The following is a 16,210-nucleotide window of genomic DNA, read 5'->3' as shown; positions in this document are numbered from 1 at the left end:
CTTGTTTGAAAGAGCTATAGAACTTCTTGTCTGGAGATTGTTGGTTCACTTTCATCTTTTCATCTCTTATTACATTTATTATACCCTAGAAGACTAGAAAAACACCGAATTCTATGCTAACCTGAAACTTAAGAGCAGAGGACAAGGATTAGGGCAGAGAATTTGTTTAGTTTTGATCTAAGGTAGATCAAAACCAAACAAAATATTTGAGGCCTGAGAAATGAATGTACGGTCTCTCAAAATTCCCTTATTCACTCAAATCTTCTCCCCTGGACTAGAGCTAAAATGTCTGAGCTGGAAGAAATTGGTTGAAGGAGCTTTTGCTCCCTTGCAGTTTCCTGTGGGTCAGTGAGCTCTACAGCAACCTCTCTGGTCTGTGTGGCCCAGGAAATTACAAGCATTTTCAGCTGTGTCAGGTTCTGCATATGCAAGTTTGGAGGTTCAAAGGGAAGTTTAATTGACACTAATCCTCATCTTGACTTTTGCTCACCTCCTCCTCTTTTCCCACTAAGTCTTCCCACCTTCCCACCTCAAAGTCACATAAGCTTTACAATTTTTCTTATAAAAATATATATATTTAACCCTTTGGCAATCTCTTAATGCCCTTTTAATAAATCCCTTAAGTCTTTTTATTAAGTCCAGGGTAATTAAAATTATTATAAACCTCTCTTGAGAGATTATAGCCTTTAATCACAGTGCATATTTGCTGAAAGGTAGGTGACACTTTTGGTATATCAAATATAAAAATACATTGGGCAAAGATGTTTAATAACAATTTTTCAAACCATGATCTTGACTAAGGAGGTTTAAAGCATTAAAAATCATATCTACATGCAGTCACAATAAAACACTGAAGAACTTCTAATGCTTTTACAGATATACAATGGCACAGTTGTAAACAAGTTTCTCAATTTATTTCAACCCCAGCTCCTCAGCTGACACAATCTGTCCTAATGCCATTGACTCCCAAGGTGCTGCTTTAAAGCACTAGGTTTTCTGGGCAACCAGAACAAATGCACAAATAAAATCCCTTGGGTCATTATTCCCCAGCCAATGAAAGAAAATGAAAGGACTTTTCTTGTGAAGTGAGCTTGAATCTCCTGTCTGGGAGCGGAAGTGATAATGCCCACGCTATAGACCAAAGGCATTCTTACACAGCTGTACAGTGGCACAGATCAGTATAGAAAGTATTTATTTACTCTGACAATTTGCTTCTAGACTGATTTCTGAAATTTCAAAATTAAGGGGTTCTGATAAGAAAAACCAGCCATCCAATATTTGTTTTCTTTTACTAACATTTTTTCTTAACATTGAAAAAAATCCATTTACAAGGGGTTTTTAAATGTGAATTTTAAACATTTCCAGTAGGATAGAAGGCCAAATGCCTTACTTTTGACTACTTCAAATAGAAATTTATTTTCATTCATGCTCTCATAACAGAAGCTTCCAGCTTTTTGCATATTGTCAACACCAGAAGCAGAAAATAAATGTATGTTTTTCTGTATCAAAAATTTCATGGTAACTTAACTGCTCCTAGGTTAACAGTGAGTGGGAAAGAATGTCAAATACAGCACAATTTAACTTGGCCTACCTACAATTTTTATTTAAAAGTCTTGGAAGGTCTGGACTTCTTACTTTATAAACTACTGAAGTCAACAGACTTATAGCCATCCAGCAAGTGTTCACAGAATGGGAATCTGTATTTTAGAGTTAGATGACAAAATTACATTGAGACATAATTGGGACGAGTAGGAGAGGTAAGACTGTAAAGCATGAAAATGACTCATTTAAATGTTTGAATGAAAGGAGGAATAGGCATAGGGTGACATGGAATAGGCATTGAAGACCACAGAAGCTGTGAAAAGAAATTACTTTTTTAAAGGAGCAAAGAAATATAAAAACTACTGGAAAACTACAAAAGGTTGTAGAAACAAGAAAAGGGAAATGCTTAAATAGTTCAAACTATCAGAGATCCAATAAAAAATGTAGATGCAAAAGTTACTAGTGATTTTTTTAAATGTTCATCTACTTTCTGGGTTTCTCCTGTCATGTTTGTTTTGTTGGTTTTTTTTTAATTATAAAAATTATATGTGCTATCATTTAATTTAATTTAAAATGTTGTCAGTATATTGCCATCTGAAGTGTATCAACATGCCCTGTAAATGAGATTTGTGTAGGTGTGAGAAGGAGAAAATAAGGTCCTGCCCACAATGCAATATGGTAACGTGAGAGATGTTTTAGAGAATTTTATCAGTAATGCAAGCAGTTTTCTGGCAATGATGAATATTGCTATTTATTGGTGAGAAACAGGGCTTGTGAGAGGATGAAAGAAATCCAAAGATGTTAAAGGTATGGAGATATTATAATAGACAACCAAAGCAAAAAGGATCTTCTGTGTTGCAGAAAAGATAAACCAGACAAAACTGGGTTTAAGATTAGTTGACTAGTTCAAGAAAAACCTTTAAAATGTGTAAGTGAAAGGAAAGAAAGACAGGAATATTTGGACTCAACTTGTAGTTTAAGGCACTGAAATTACGTGTTAAGGCATGGGCGTTTATATGTTCACTCCATACCTGCAGTGCCTTTTATAGCCACTGGAGAGCTGATCAGTACAGAGAACTGAACCTCAAGAACCGATCCAATTCACCCTAAAACAGACATCCACACCGAATCCTTATCCAGACTTCACTGACCATGACAGCACCTAGATATCAAGCTTTCAGTTAGATATCTACAGACATCCAGATTTAGGTATTTTAACCCAAACACCACATTAGACACCTGCAACATTACTTCCTGTATCTGGTCTATGAAGGCTTCTCCATAATCCACACAAAAAATGAGCACTTCCAGGGTGAAGTTAATTTGTGTAATTTTAAATAGCCATTTAACAATAAAACTATTTGCACATTAAAAAGACCTGTTTTCTTTATTGACTGAAAGGAGTTTATATTTGGTCAGATGAATCCCCCTTGCCTCCTGTAGGGCTACTTAGCTAAATAAAGCAAAAGCAAAGACAAGTAATGAATCAGATCAGCATAAGGATGTTTAAAGGCTGAAGATAATAAAAATTATTGAAATGATGGAAATCATTACATAGCTTCATTACCAGCACATGTTTGAAGGAAGTGTTCATAAAGATATGGCTTCACAACACACTTCACAATCAATATTATCTTGTCCACTTGAGAAATAATACATTGGGACTGTGGTTTACCCAGGCTTGTTTGGCCTGAAGCAGAGTTTTTAGAGACATGTTTGTAATCATAATTATTGAGGATCTGACTCACGAGTGTTGCCTTGGAACCATGTCCAAAACTAATGATTATAGGAGAAAATGAGAAATAAGAAGCCCTCAGAACCACATTTTACAGTACATTTTTGATTACTAGGTTTTTAGATAAAACTGAGTGCAGTTGCTTTCCTGTTAAATTTTCTTTAACTAAGAATTATCTAACTCTTAATTAAGAGTATATGCAATTCTAAGGGGATCAACCCAACATGCTCCATATTTCTTGTAGAGGAGAAATATCAAGCATGAGCTTGAACTATCTCTTTAAAAATAAAAAATCACTTCCAGGGAGAGGTTGTTACATGTCACCCCTATCATTTCAGCACATGATTTAGTAATCTAAATATTATCTTCTAGCTCTATAGGACCAAATTCTGAGGGTGACTGAGCACTGAAACAGTGCAATTTCCTGTCAGTGACATTGTTCCTTTCTGAACATTTGCTTCAAAAGAAATAAAGTGCCAAATTTCTTCAAAAAGAATAGCGTGCCAAATGTAATGACAATTTTATAAGACAAATAATTTCTATACTGTAAAGCAAATTCATAACAATATTTCAGGAATATTTTAACATTGATAATAGAAATTTAGAAGAAAATATTTTCCAAGTGGTTTTAGAAATCTGAGGATTACTAGGTATTAGCCAACATTGAACCCTGTGTATGATATTAGATAGCTCCTTATTCTCCTACACCATGAATTGCAATATTAATTAGATGTTGGAATTAAACTGATTACAATATTAATTACAATGCACTTTTTATTAAGTTTATATCATACTGAAGAAGCAAGATTTTGCCTAAATGTAATTGTCATGTATTGCAGAAGAAAAATCTAAAAATATCCATCCAAATAATATTCTAATCATAGTGATTTGTTCTGTGAGGAAGTGAAATCATTGAACGCTAAAACACTATGTATTTATTTTTGATGGTGTTAGGAAGCAAAATAGAGATAAGTGACATTGAAATATTTTATATAATTGCAAGTAAAACAACCATGCCGATTAAATTAACCATATATTCTACATTCAGGCACTGTTTTATTTTAAGTAAAGTATCTATTAGCCTGCAGTTTTCTCCAAATCATTGCTTTAAATTTCATATGGTAAGTAAGGTCAAGCTAGAGATCAAGTAACTTGGGTACCCAGCAGCAATAAAGCAGCCCTTAACACAGTCCCGTAATCACCCCTTGCATGCTGTAATCACTCTTTCCTCAAGGTGCAGAGCACTGCTTGGGCCCGTTCCAGGTAAAGCCCAATGCAAATGCTCTGGACTGGGCTCTGGGAAGAGCCTGCATCTCTCTGCTGACTACATAAGGAGAATTAGGAAGCTAAGCAGCTAGGTGCTTAAACTCTGTAATGCTTGTAAAGCTTGTAGATTAGAAGGTGAAACTAGACAGATGTAGACAGCATGACTCATCCTGCCCCTAATATAAAACTAAGCTATACATAGCAGTTAGACAACAGGACTTTTGTTATAGTTTTATGATTGATGCAGCCACTCACAGAGACAATCTAACTCAGCTTCAAACAAATAACATAGAAGACAGTTCCTCTCCCTAAATGCATGCAGTATAGAAGACACAAAGCGGTAAACACTTAAAGCAGACAAATGACATTGGGAAATAGGGAGCACAGAATAAGAAAAATTAAATAATCTTATTTTACCATAAAATGAAAATGCCTCCACTTATCTAAATATGTCAAATGGAAACGCTATGATGGCAAATGATACAACTCACAAATAGAGCAGCCGTAATAACATATATGGAACCTAACAATGATTTTGCATACGAAATGCAACAATTCAGAGATCAGTAACAAATAGGTCATAATTCAGTTATAAGTTTGATGAATTTTACATCTGATAAGTCTACACACCCATCCAATTCACCATGGAGTTAAAAAATACTTGCCATTATTTATGATTACACTGTAGATACTTTTTTTTTAAAAAAAAATTTGCATTACTTAGGTGTGTCATATTGTGATCATAAATACAGGAAACAAAATGTCTTCATTTTCTTTTTCTTCAAAGGGCCAAGTGGACAGCCTTCTAACTTACTCAGTTAAAATGTACACTAGGCTTTATTTGGCAGGACTTATGGATCAACACTTACGGAATCCCTTGTGTGCACACAGCACGTATGTTAGTCTATACATCCAGCACACATACAAGGAACCTCCACAGTTCAGAGATCAAGAATTCATTTAATCTTCTCCGAGTTGACTGTTGTGCAAAAATATCAATAATCTTATCGAGAGAAGGAACTGGCCAGTAAGGGCACAAAAGTGGCTAAGAATCACAGATCTGCAGGTAGCAGGAAATCATCATGTCATGCAACCCAGCGGCAAAACATCTGGTTTACGGTGGCCAGGCTTCATTGTGGGGTCAGTACAAACAGATAGGCAGCAAAAAAACTACTGTAGGGCAGAAAATTGGACAGATAGTCCAGCAGAAATGAAAGCTTGTCTTGGCACAGACCAAAGGCTCTGAATTCAGGCTTGTCAGTGCTTCAGGAGCAGCCAGAAGTGCTGAGGCAAAACCCACCATGTTGGCTCTACAATCGGCTTCTGTTCCACGTTTTGCACCATTGCTTTCCTCTGAGGTTTCCGGAAGTGTTGTGTATCTCCTGTTTCTATTGAAATCCCTAATTAATTTAAAAGCATTGCTGTGACACCTCAAATCCCTTTACGTTTGATGGCTGTGTTCCTGAGAAGAGACAGGGAAGGGAAAAGAGAAACCAGAAATGGATACAACAGAAAGAAACCCAGATGTAGAATCATGTAGCATTTGGCAATTGTACTTTAAAAATTCATTAATTATCTCAAAATTAATATTTTAAATAAAATGTCATCTGATTTAAATCTGCCAGAAGCCAGGAAATTCAAGCTTAATAATGTCACCCATTTGAAGTAATTTTATTCTAGCTTGGTTTATCAGTGTACTTCCCAGGAACAAACAGTAAATTATGTATTTCATGACCTCTCAAGGAGTCCTGCCAAGACCTGGTGATAAGTTGCTACAACAGCAGCTTGGGGTTTGAGAAATGCACTTTCCTTAGCACTCATGGCAACAGGTGACCGAGTGGTAATGACTCCATTAACACGTTTCACCTTTTTAAGGTCTCCCACTGGTCTTTCACTTATACTAATTTATGGAGGAATCATTTCATTTTGGTGTTACAAGTCCCTTGTGTTCTTAGTGGTATTTTTAAGAACATAAACAGAAGGTGGGAAGGAGAACATCCTCTGGGATATGTGATTTTGAGGAAAACCACCATCAGCAAATTCTGTCATGTATGAAAAAGAACTTGGGAATTTTTGTAGCAGAGTTAAGTTGACTGAGATCAACTTAATTCAGTTTTCCCTTCAGGAATCACCAATATCTGCTTTGTAATGAGCAGCTATTAAGTACTTGCCACATATGATTCTCCAGACAGATGTTTGCATTTGTTATGCAAATGTAGGTATGTATTAAAACAAAACAAAACAAACAAACACCAACACCCCCCCCCAACACCCCCCCCCCCCAGGCAATAGTGTCTCAATTCATTATTTGATTGAGTCCTTATGGACTCCCCACTCTAGATACATTTGCAAAAGGATCTTTTGTTATGGCTGTGGCTATGATTCTATGTTCTCCTCTATGTAGCCTTCTGGCTACTATACTGATTCTTCAGAAAATATTACACAATTAATTGCTTACTTCTTTTCAAAAGCTGTCTTTTCTTCAACTTTTTTTTTATCATGTAACTTCAAAAGAAATCTTCTATTTAACAATTGTAACTTTATTAACTTTCTACAACTGAGACTTTAACCAGAAATATTTGACCTTGACAACTTACTCCCTACAGCAACGATATGAAAACAAACCTATCAACTTCATGAAAAAAAGAAAAGAAAGAAAAGAAAGGGGGGAAAAAAAGGACAATGCCAAAGTACTGCTAGTACAGCACAGAGGAGCAAGCAAATGCTACAGTGTATGGGAGATTATGGCACCAGATTCTGTCTCCATGGACAGAATAGAGATGGAGGTGTTTACTTAGTTGGATGTTTATCACTGAATTCTAAAGAATCAGACTAAAACTCCTACATTATATAGTGAGAAATAAAGGCTTTCAGATGGGATTTGTGTTGAATATCCAAACAAAACTGAGTATTTGACGCTTTTCTTAAAGTCAAAAAATGCTTGGTTACCACAAGACAAGACAGAATTGGGTTGTCTTCAGAAAGAAGTAGTTGCTGTCTTCAGCTCTCTAAGGGGAGGTTACAGACAAGGTGCAACCAGACTCTTCCAGGAGGTAAAGCACAAAAAGACAGAAGGCAATGGACAAAGATTGCAACAAGGAAAATTCCACATAGTACAAAAATTTCTATCAGTCATGATAGTCAAAAAGCATGTGTTGTCCAAAGAGGCTGTGGAATCTCAATCCTTTAAGATACTGAAGCCTTGATTGCATGACCCTGAGCAACGTGATTTGACCCAGAGTTTGCTCTGAGTTGAGGATTTGGACCAAAGTTCTCTGCAAGTGCGAAGAGTAAGAAGGGTAAGGGACTTTCCTTCTTCAAGAATACTCATTTGATGCATACCTTGTTTGAAAACAGTACAACAGAAGTTCAACAGAAATTGCTAAAAAAGGGGGGATTAAAATTTGTTTTAGCTAGGAAAATTAAATGTACCCTGTAATTGTTCATACCAATTGTCTCTGTCTACTGTTTATCTAGTTGGAAAGTGGAAAAAGCATGTTAAAGGAATCAAAACAAAGATTCTATGTAAGGAACAACTGTGTTTAAGTCTGAATTTAGATCTTAACTCTATTCAGGCCAGTTCTTCAAATGCTTGTGTAGGCCTAGCTGAATCCAGTGTTACACCGATTTATGCTTGTTGAAGATCTGGATGTGCTGCACTCATCCATGTACAGTTCATGATGGTCATGATACAGAAGCTGCCTGGAGCCCAATGGCACACAGGTTATGAGTGCATTGACAATCTATAGGGAGACATATGGTGCATTCATTACATGGGGGCTATTTTACCCCCACGCTGCTCTTCCTGTTACCTCATGGCAAATACGGGATTTCTCTACCTCCATCACCAGACAAGCTACTTCCTTTGTGGCTAAAGCAGGGGCAGATGTGACAGGTGAGTCCCTTGCAAGTGGATCCTGATAGTACTTACTGGCCATTTGGTCATTAATTCTAATCTTTTTTTTTTTCAGATTCACTGTGAGGAAAGACAATCTCAAAAATACTTATAAAGACTAGAAAACAAAACAACTCTCTGCTCTCATGATCTTTAATAAAATGATCGAACAAATTTCATAGAGTTGAGTGTCTTGTTCCTGTCACACCAAATGCCAGCACTTGAGACGATCAAGTTCCATGTTCATCTGAGGTATGCTTCATGGTTCTGCATCTTCCCTGCTATTTTCAATTTTACTAACTAATGTAGTAACGAACAGGACCTTCAGCTACAAATAAGAACATTAATTATCCAATTCAGTGATGGATAGCTTTAAGGCTTTCCTAATGCAAAGAACAGCAGCCAAGTTAAGATGTTTGTTTACTACAAGTATTTAACTTCCTATGCTTTGGCAAGTCTACCTCCATCATCTACTTCACCTGCGTGCCACAGAGGCCACTCCCTTGGCAGAAGTTTGCTAGTCTTGTTTCTGATCCCTCACAATTCTCTGGGTACAGTGGATATTTCAGGAGTCTTTGCAAGACACAGGAGTCATTCCATTAAGTGGGGTACATCTGGTCCGCTGGGATGATCCTGACAACACAAGTATAAAACAACAGGAACATAGTTCTTCCTACAATTATTTTTTAATCAGAAATGGAAATATCCTGCCCAGCTGACCTTTGTAAAGTGTCACTTATAGTCTGAGAGTTGAAGTGCCAAGGGTATGCGACCATGCTTTTTGTATTTCATCAATATTGCAAAGTTAAAGACTTTATTTAAAAGAAAAATAGTAAATGGCACATCATGTAATTGCTATTTATTTTCATAAACATGAGGTATTTCAAAGTGCTATAAGACGCAGCACTAAATGTACATCATTGGAAGAAATTAAACACAGAACTTTGCAGTTACCCAGTTCTATGCACCAAACATTAACAAATACATTAACTGGAAGAAACAGGCTAGGAAAAGGCATATATAGTAAATTTCTTTACAAAAGTTTCTTAGTTCAAAAAAGTGATAAAGTAATATCTACTCAAAACTTTCACAACTCATTTTCATACGAAAATATAAGTATCAAATTTAGTTATGTATCAGCATCATACTAAAGTATACAGGCAATGTAAGAATTAGTACAGTACATAACAGAGATTAACAATAGATTTGTATACAAAAACATGCTCCTCAAACATTGAGGTATTACAGTACTTAGGTATGAACTTCCAGTCTAATACTGGCAGCAAAAGCCACCTCTCATAACCCAAGACATGTACAAAAGGCAAGTGTGTAGATGGTATTTACAGAAATTCCCACAGGGGTACAAAATGCCAACCCCTAAAGTAACATCTGTTAGAACATAAGCACCATAAAACTTAGGAATGAACATTTTAAAACTCAACTAGATGTCATCAGCAGCTCCAAATGCTCACAACACTTAAAAAAAAAAAAATCCCCACCATCTACAGTTCTTAAGAAGAAAAAACAAAGGCAGTTCATTGTTGTTTGGTAGTCTTCCAATAAACTCCTTGCAAGAACATCCATTTGCTCCGTACCCGGATAATGGTCTGTCGATTACTTCAGGGACTGGACTGAAATTAAAACCAACATTCTTAACGTCAAAAAACACAATTTTTTTATAAAGAATCAAAAAATGTGCAAAGTGGCAATGACTGTCCAGATCAGCCAAAAAAAAAAAACCAAACCAAAAAAAACCCCAACAAACAACGAAAAAAAAGTTTAGCAAGTCCGCTTGTAATCTATTTTTTTTAGTAATTGTTCTTGTCTGGCTTGCAATTTTTCCTTTTCTAGCAGTAACTTCTGCTCCTCTGCCTGAAGAGAATGAACATATTCAGTGGCTTTTTTCAAGATCACAACTTTTGCAGCTTTCTCATTTTTAACCAGTTCTGGAACATGGTCCCTTAATGTGAGGAAACTTGACCGTAGATCATTACGTCGTTGACGCTCCAGGATATTATGGTTGCGTCGACGTTCACTGTCCTCCGAATCAGAGTTTCGAGGACTTGAACTCTTAGGCTTTGGTTGGATCGTGGGTTTTACTGGACGGGGCACCTCAATTTTTAACTTCTTCTGTGGTGGAGCCTCTTCAGTCTCCACGAACGGAGAAGGCGCGGCATAATTATGCTGCTGGTGAATTGGGGCACAACGCTTTAGTATCAGTCCACTCTGCTGTGTCCTGACTGATGAAAAAGTGGTATTTTTAGGACGCACTGTAATAGTAAGGGTGGTAACAGACTTGTTGGTAGAGGAACGTCTTTTCTCCACTGTAACAACATCTATTTCTTCTTCTTCATCCTCTTCCTCCTCATCTTCATCATCTTCTGGTAATAAATGAAAGAAAATAAAACAGATGTTATTCTCCCTGAAAATACCCTGACCAAGTATCACTATTTGTTGACAAAATACATCCAGAAAAAGCAGTAATGAAATAACTGACAGAAAAACCAGGGTGCGCCCACCATCTGCAGGCAGATACCGATCTGTAAAAGTATGTAATACACATGAAATCAGCAAAGAACAGGGATTTCTGAAAGCTTAATAAGTTTGATTAGATGTGGTTTTTTAAACACATCTGATTTTCAAAATGGAGTAGCACCCACACAGTCACAGAGGCAGAAAAGAATTTTTAGACAGAACGTACGTAGCTTGAATGGAATCTTCGAGCTGCAGCACAAAAGGCAAGCACAGAGCCATAACACAGCCCCTGCTTGGTAGAAAAGCAGCCGGAAAACGAAACAATCGCTGGGTTTGTTCTGAGGCAGAAGGTGAAGCTGCTCCAGCCGGGGAACCTTTAAGCCGGCGCTTGGTGCACTGCCAAGAAGACAGCTGTTGGAAGTGCTTCCTCACCCAAAGCTGTCAAACCAGACATTAAAGGGACAGCAGGCTCTGAAAGCCGGGACGGATCACCAAGTTTGTGGCGGTGGTCATAGGGACCAGCTCATCCACACACGCCAAATCACCGTTCAGCCCGAGTGGACTTTTCTGCGCGCACGCAGAGAGGATGTTTGGGGCATTTGGGGCTCTCTCAGTACAAGCGCTGCTCCAAGGGTTCACTCGTTTAGCTCCAGCTTGCCCGCATCGCGCCTGAGGGGACGCGCACACGGTCACCCCCATAAACGCCGTAGCCAGGGTGGCGGTGGCGGCCGCATTGCCGCCCCCTGAGCCCTCCGGGGGCAGGAGACTATCAATAGGGCCCGGAGGGTCCCCAGCACCACGCAGCCCCTCCGGGCCGGCGCTGCTGCTCGGCGAAGGCTCCGGCCCCGCCGCGGCCGGCGCAGGGCGAGGGGCGGGCGGGAGCTGCCCCCGGGCCGCGCCCGCCACCCCCGCGGGGCCCCGCGCTGCGGCCGCGCCTGCTGCCGCCTGCCGGCCGCCCCGCGCCCCACCGGGCTCCGGGGCACTGCCGGGGCGCGGCCGCCACCCCCGTCCCCGCCCCCGGGCCCTGGGGCCGGAGCGCTTACCCGAGTCGCTGAGCGTGTCGTCCCCCGAGGAGCTGCTGCTGTTCGCCCGGCTGTCCCCGGCGGGGCGCGGCGAGCGGTCGCCCCGCGGAGTCCCTCCGCCCGCCGCGGGCGCCTCCCGCTTGTTGACGGGGAAGGGGAAGACCACGGCCGGGTCCACGCACTCGGGCACGGCGCCGCCCAGCTCCGCGCGGGCGCTGGCGGGGCTGCCCGTGGCCCCCGGGGCCGGCGGCGGCGCGGCGGGCGCCTTGCTCTGCAGCTTCTCGCTCACCGCCCGCTCCAGCTTCTCGCGCGCGGAGAAGCCGCTCCACATGCAGTCCTGGATGATGATGGAGTTGAGATTGTTCGTCACGCCGGGGCCCGTCTCGAAGAAGTCCCCTCCGTCCACGCCGCCCCACAGGTCGGCCTCGGGGGGCAGCAGGAGCAGCTCCGATGCCCAGTCCACGGGGTCGGTGGGGCGGCAGCCCCACAGAGCCGCCCCTCCCCACGGCACCGAGCCCCCTCCCGGAGGGTGCTCCTGGAGCCCGGCCCGGCTGGGAGACAGAGGAGGGGTGGGCAGCAGCTCGAACTTTTTCCAGATGTCCTCGCCGGGGGGAGCGGAGTCCGGCCCGCACAAATAAAAGTCATCTTCGTCCGGGTAGAAACAAGGCTGCAAAGAGTCAAACTCGAGGTCTGGGTTTTTACTGACCATTCCTGGCATTACGGGTCTCTTTTTGCTGATCCCTCGGTCGAGCAATAGTTTCAAACACAGGTTTTATGGGTATTTCCACCAAAGGGAAGAATAGAGGTTCTCCCACGACCTGAAACTAAACAAACAAACAAAAAAAACCCCACAAAAAAAAAGAAAAAAAAAAAAACACCCCAAAAATAAAACAAAAAAAAACCAAAAACCAAAACAAAACAACAAAAAAAGAAACCAAAAAACACACAATTAAAATACTAATAAACAGATACGAACGTGAGTCCCTTCCTCTTAAGGGAAGGAAAAATAATTAATAATCCCATCATTAATATCAAACAAGGAGTCTTAAGTTGAGGGAAAAAAACCAAAACAAACATACAAAAAAACCCAACAAAAAACATCTCACACACCTTTCTCTTCCCGACTCAAGATACTGAAATCAACGCGCTCAGGTAGTGCTCCCCTGTGCAGAGCCTGCCCCGCCGCTCCGTGGGGACACAAACCCGGGATGCACAGCCTGCGCACATAGCCCTCGCCTGTTCTCCCCAAACCGCTCAAAACAGCACAGCAACTGTAGACAGATGCATGGCTTTGATACCGTAATCTCTCCAGAAAGGCTTCTTAATATGCCAGCAAAAGTAGAGGAAGTTTACTCCTTTTGTCATCTGCGGAGCAGTGCAAAGGGGAGAGGAGAAGGATGCAAAAAAAAAAAAAAAAAAAAAAGGCGGGGGGGGAACGGACGGAGGGGTTCTTTGCAACTTCGCAAATCGCCAGTTCATTCACTCAAAGCGAGCCAGCGAAATCCGCACACAACACAAGGGGGGAGGGGGGAGGAGGGGAAATCCAGCAGCAACAGAAATTATCAACCTTATGTAATAACCTCACGCACAAAAATGCATTAAAACCACCCCGGCGCCACCAACAAAGCCTCCTGATTTGCCAAGAAGTCACGGGAAGTTTTTCTCCCCTTTTTTCCTCCAACAACGAGGTCGCAAGGAGAGCAACTCCGCGCATTCTGCCACTTAATGCACCCAAACCTCCTGCAAACACACCAGCCCTGCAGCTCTCACCTCCGAGAGTGCGCGCTGCTGCCCTTACCGCGGCCGGACCCCCCACTCACTCACCCCCTCGGCCAGTCAACCACAACCCCATTCCTCTGCCGAGAGCTCCGTTGCATCAGACATTAAAAAAGAAAAAAAAAAGAACAAAAAAAAAAAAAAAGGGGGGGGGGGAAAAAGAAAAGAAAAAAAAAAGGAAAAAAATAGAAGAAAAAGAAAAAAGGTTTAAAGTCCAAAAAAATCCAGTCAGCGTCTTCCTTCAGCTCAGTTAAGGTAACGCGAAAGGAAATCGTTCTGTTGGGTTCACAACAGCTGACGCTGAGACAGAGACCAAAAACGGGGGGAGGGGGGGGATCCATGAAAAGCCTTATGATGAAACGCCGAGAAACGCGCCCGGCTCGGCTCAGCTGCGCTCCCGCCCCGCCCCCTGAGCGCCTCCAGGACTGTGCATTTTTCTACTCGGGAAATACATTAAAACTGTTTAAAATGCAAAGCAGTAAAGAGGCACCTACAAAACACTGGCGATCTCAATGCGACAGCTCCAAACCAAAACAAAAATATCCTCCACGATTTTCTTCTGCTCAATGAAAACCCCATTCAGGCTCCTCTCTGTCCCTGCGCTCCCCTTTCCGCCCCAACCTTCCCAGTTCGGCAACTCAAACGCGATGGGGAACTGGATTTATTTGATTGGGGTTTTGTCCTGCAGCCCGGAGCTTGCAGCTTCCTCTTCTTACCTCCGTGGTGATGGTGGTGGGTGTGCGAGGGGGAGGAGTGGCGGGGGGAAGGGGAGAGGGGGAAAAAAAAGCAGCTGATGGTGTCTGTAGCACTTTCCGCGCCCGCCCGCCCGCCGGCCGGCCCCCTCGGCCGTCCCGGCCTCCGCATCCACCCTCTGCTCGCACACAGATGACTGTCACTGCCTGGCTTTGAAGCGGATGGATATTATTAACCCCCGCAAAAGGCATTAAAAAAAAAAAAAAAAAAAAAAAAAGAAGAAGAAGAAAAAAAAGAAAAAAACCACCAAAAAGCCCTGACACGCTTGGGAGGGAGCACCGGGAACAGCGCGAGGAAGGCGGCAGCGCCGGCCCCGCCCCCGCTCCACGCGCGCAGGGCGGGGCCGCGCATTTGGCGCCAAAAGCCCGTTCCCTCTTTATCCTCCGGGAGGGTGTTTGCATGTCGCGGGGCCGCCCCTGCCCCAGCCGGCCTCGTCGCGCCGCCGGCCCCTGGGCCGCACCACTCCGGCCCCGAGGGCCGTCGCCTCCGGAGCGGTTCCTCCCCACCTCCCGCCGCTGCGACCTCGCGCACGACCCCCCGGGGCAGCTGAAAATAAACAGGGGCTAAGGGAAGCGGCCGGGCGAGGGAGCCGCTCCGACGCAGGGCTCCGTACACGATCGGTAGCGATCGCCTCCCCGCAGGCCAGCGGGGATCTCGCTGCCGGCTGCCGGCTGCCGGCGGGGCCCCGCGCTCCCCGCGCTCAGCGCTCCGCGCCGGCACCGCGCCCGCCGCGCCCCCGTTCCGCTGCCGACGGCGACACCTTGCGGCCGCGCGGCGCAGCGGCGGCGCTCCCGGCGCCCCCGCGCATTGCCCGGCGGCGGCACCCACCGCTCTCTCGCCTCCTTCCCCCGGCGCGGGCCGCGGGACGGGACGGGACGCGCCGGGACGGGACGGGACGGGAGCGCGGCGCTCTCCTCGGCGGTGCGCGGCGGCGGGCGCGGGTACGATCCCGATCCCGCCGCCGCTCGGGGCGGTGCCTCCTTGCTCATAGGCTGCAGGTTGAGGCGGGGACTGGGGCGTCGCTCGCAGCAGGCCGGTGGCGGCGGGCGGCCGCTTTGTGTGCGGTGGCGGCGGGGCCGCCTCCCTGTCCCGCCTCGGTGGGGGAGAGCCCGGGCTGTTCAAACACGGCGGGCATGGTGGTGGGAGAGAAAGCTGGGCGTCGATGGAAGCGACTGAGGAGGAGGAGGCTGCTGGCGAGAGAGCGAAATAAACCCTGTGTGAGGCAGGGATGTGCCGTGGGTCCCTTCGCCTCGTCCCCTCGGGTGATTTTGGGCAGGAAGGTCCTGCTTTCTCCCATATGGTGATCCCCTCTCGCATCCATGTCGCGCTTCACTGGTCAAAACCTGGAGGCTCCAGCAGCCGTTCAGTGCCCTGAGGCGGCCTTGGGAGCCGTCGGGTGCCGGCGGTGTCCGAGGCTCGGCGGTGCTGCGCAGCCGGGTTGGCCGCGGGGCTGGCTCACCGAGCGTGGCACCGGCTCGGCGATGGTCCCAGCCAAGGCAGTGAGCTGCGCTCTGCTCGCCCCTGCCTGCCTTCGCCTCACCAAGGAGGTGGCTGGTCTCAGGAGCCCTCGACTGATCTGGCTGAGAGCAAAATGTACCTGGAAGGTGAACCCTCTGTACCGCAGCTTCCAAGTGCACGGGATTCAAGCGAGGGCGCTGAAGGTGACCTTTGGTTACCCTGCTCTGAGTCACAGCATGGCTGGAGGGAGCCGTGCAGGGGCGGGCACCATAAAGCAGAGGAGCTCTG

The 16,210-nt window shown here is 44.3% G+C and overlaps 1 protein-coding gene across 6 annotated transcripts; it reads right to left on the bottom strand.

Annotated features, from left to right (window-relative positions):
- Positions 1 to 9,272: 9,272 nt before the first annotated feature.
- On the bottom strand, positions 9,273 to 15,381 carry MYCN (MYCN proto-oncogene, bHLH transcription factor). 6 transcript variants are annotated; one of them, XM_058419808.1, is made up of 4 exons: positions 14,428 to 14,718; positions 13,046 to 13,300; positions 11,957 to 12,759; positions 9,273 to 10,816 (listed from the first exon to the last, which is right to left on the bottom strand). In XM_058419808.1, the coding sequence occupies exons 3-4, from the start codon at positions 12,651 to 12,653 to the stop codon at positions 10,218 to 10,220; spliced, it is 1,296 nt and encodes a 431-aa protein (XP_058275791.1). In that variant the 5' UTR covers positions 12,654 to 12,759; positions 13,046 to 13,300; positions 14,428 to 14,718; the 3' UTR covers positions 9,273 to 10,217. The 6 variants fall into 6 exon arrangements, with proteins under 6 accessions (XP_058275791.1, XP_058275790.1, XP_039914759.1 ...); XM_058419807.1 differs by lacking the exon at positions 14,428 to 14,718 and adding an exon at positions 14,206 to 14,368 and having other exon boundaries at positions 9,279 to 10,819; XM_040058825.1 differs by lacking the exons at positions 13,046 to 13,300; positions 14,428 to 14,718 and adding an exon at positions 15,293 to 15,381 and having other exon boundaries at positions 9,279 to 10,819.
- Between the last annotated feature and the right edge of the window lie 829 nt (positions 15,382 to 16,210).

The sequence above is a fragment of the Hirundo rustica genome, chromosome 3 (genome assembly GCF_015227805.2).
Source record: "Hirundo rustica isolate bHirRus1 chromosome 3, bHirRus1.pri.v3, whole genome shotgun sequence".
In the NCBI taxonomy this organism is placed as follows: Eukaryota; Metazoa; Chordata; class Aves; order Passeriformes; family Hirundinidae; genus Hirundo; species Hirundo rustica.
The sequence above is the reverse complement of the archived record's forward strand: the minus strand, read 5'-3'. Positions and strand labels throughout refer to the sequence as shown.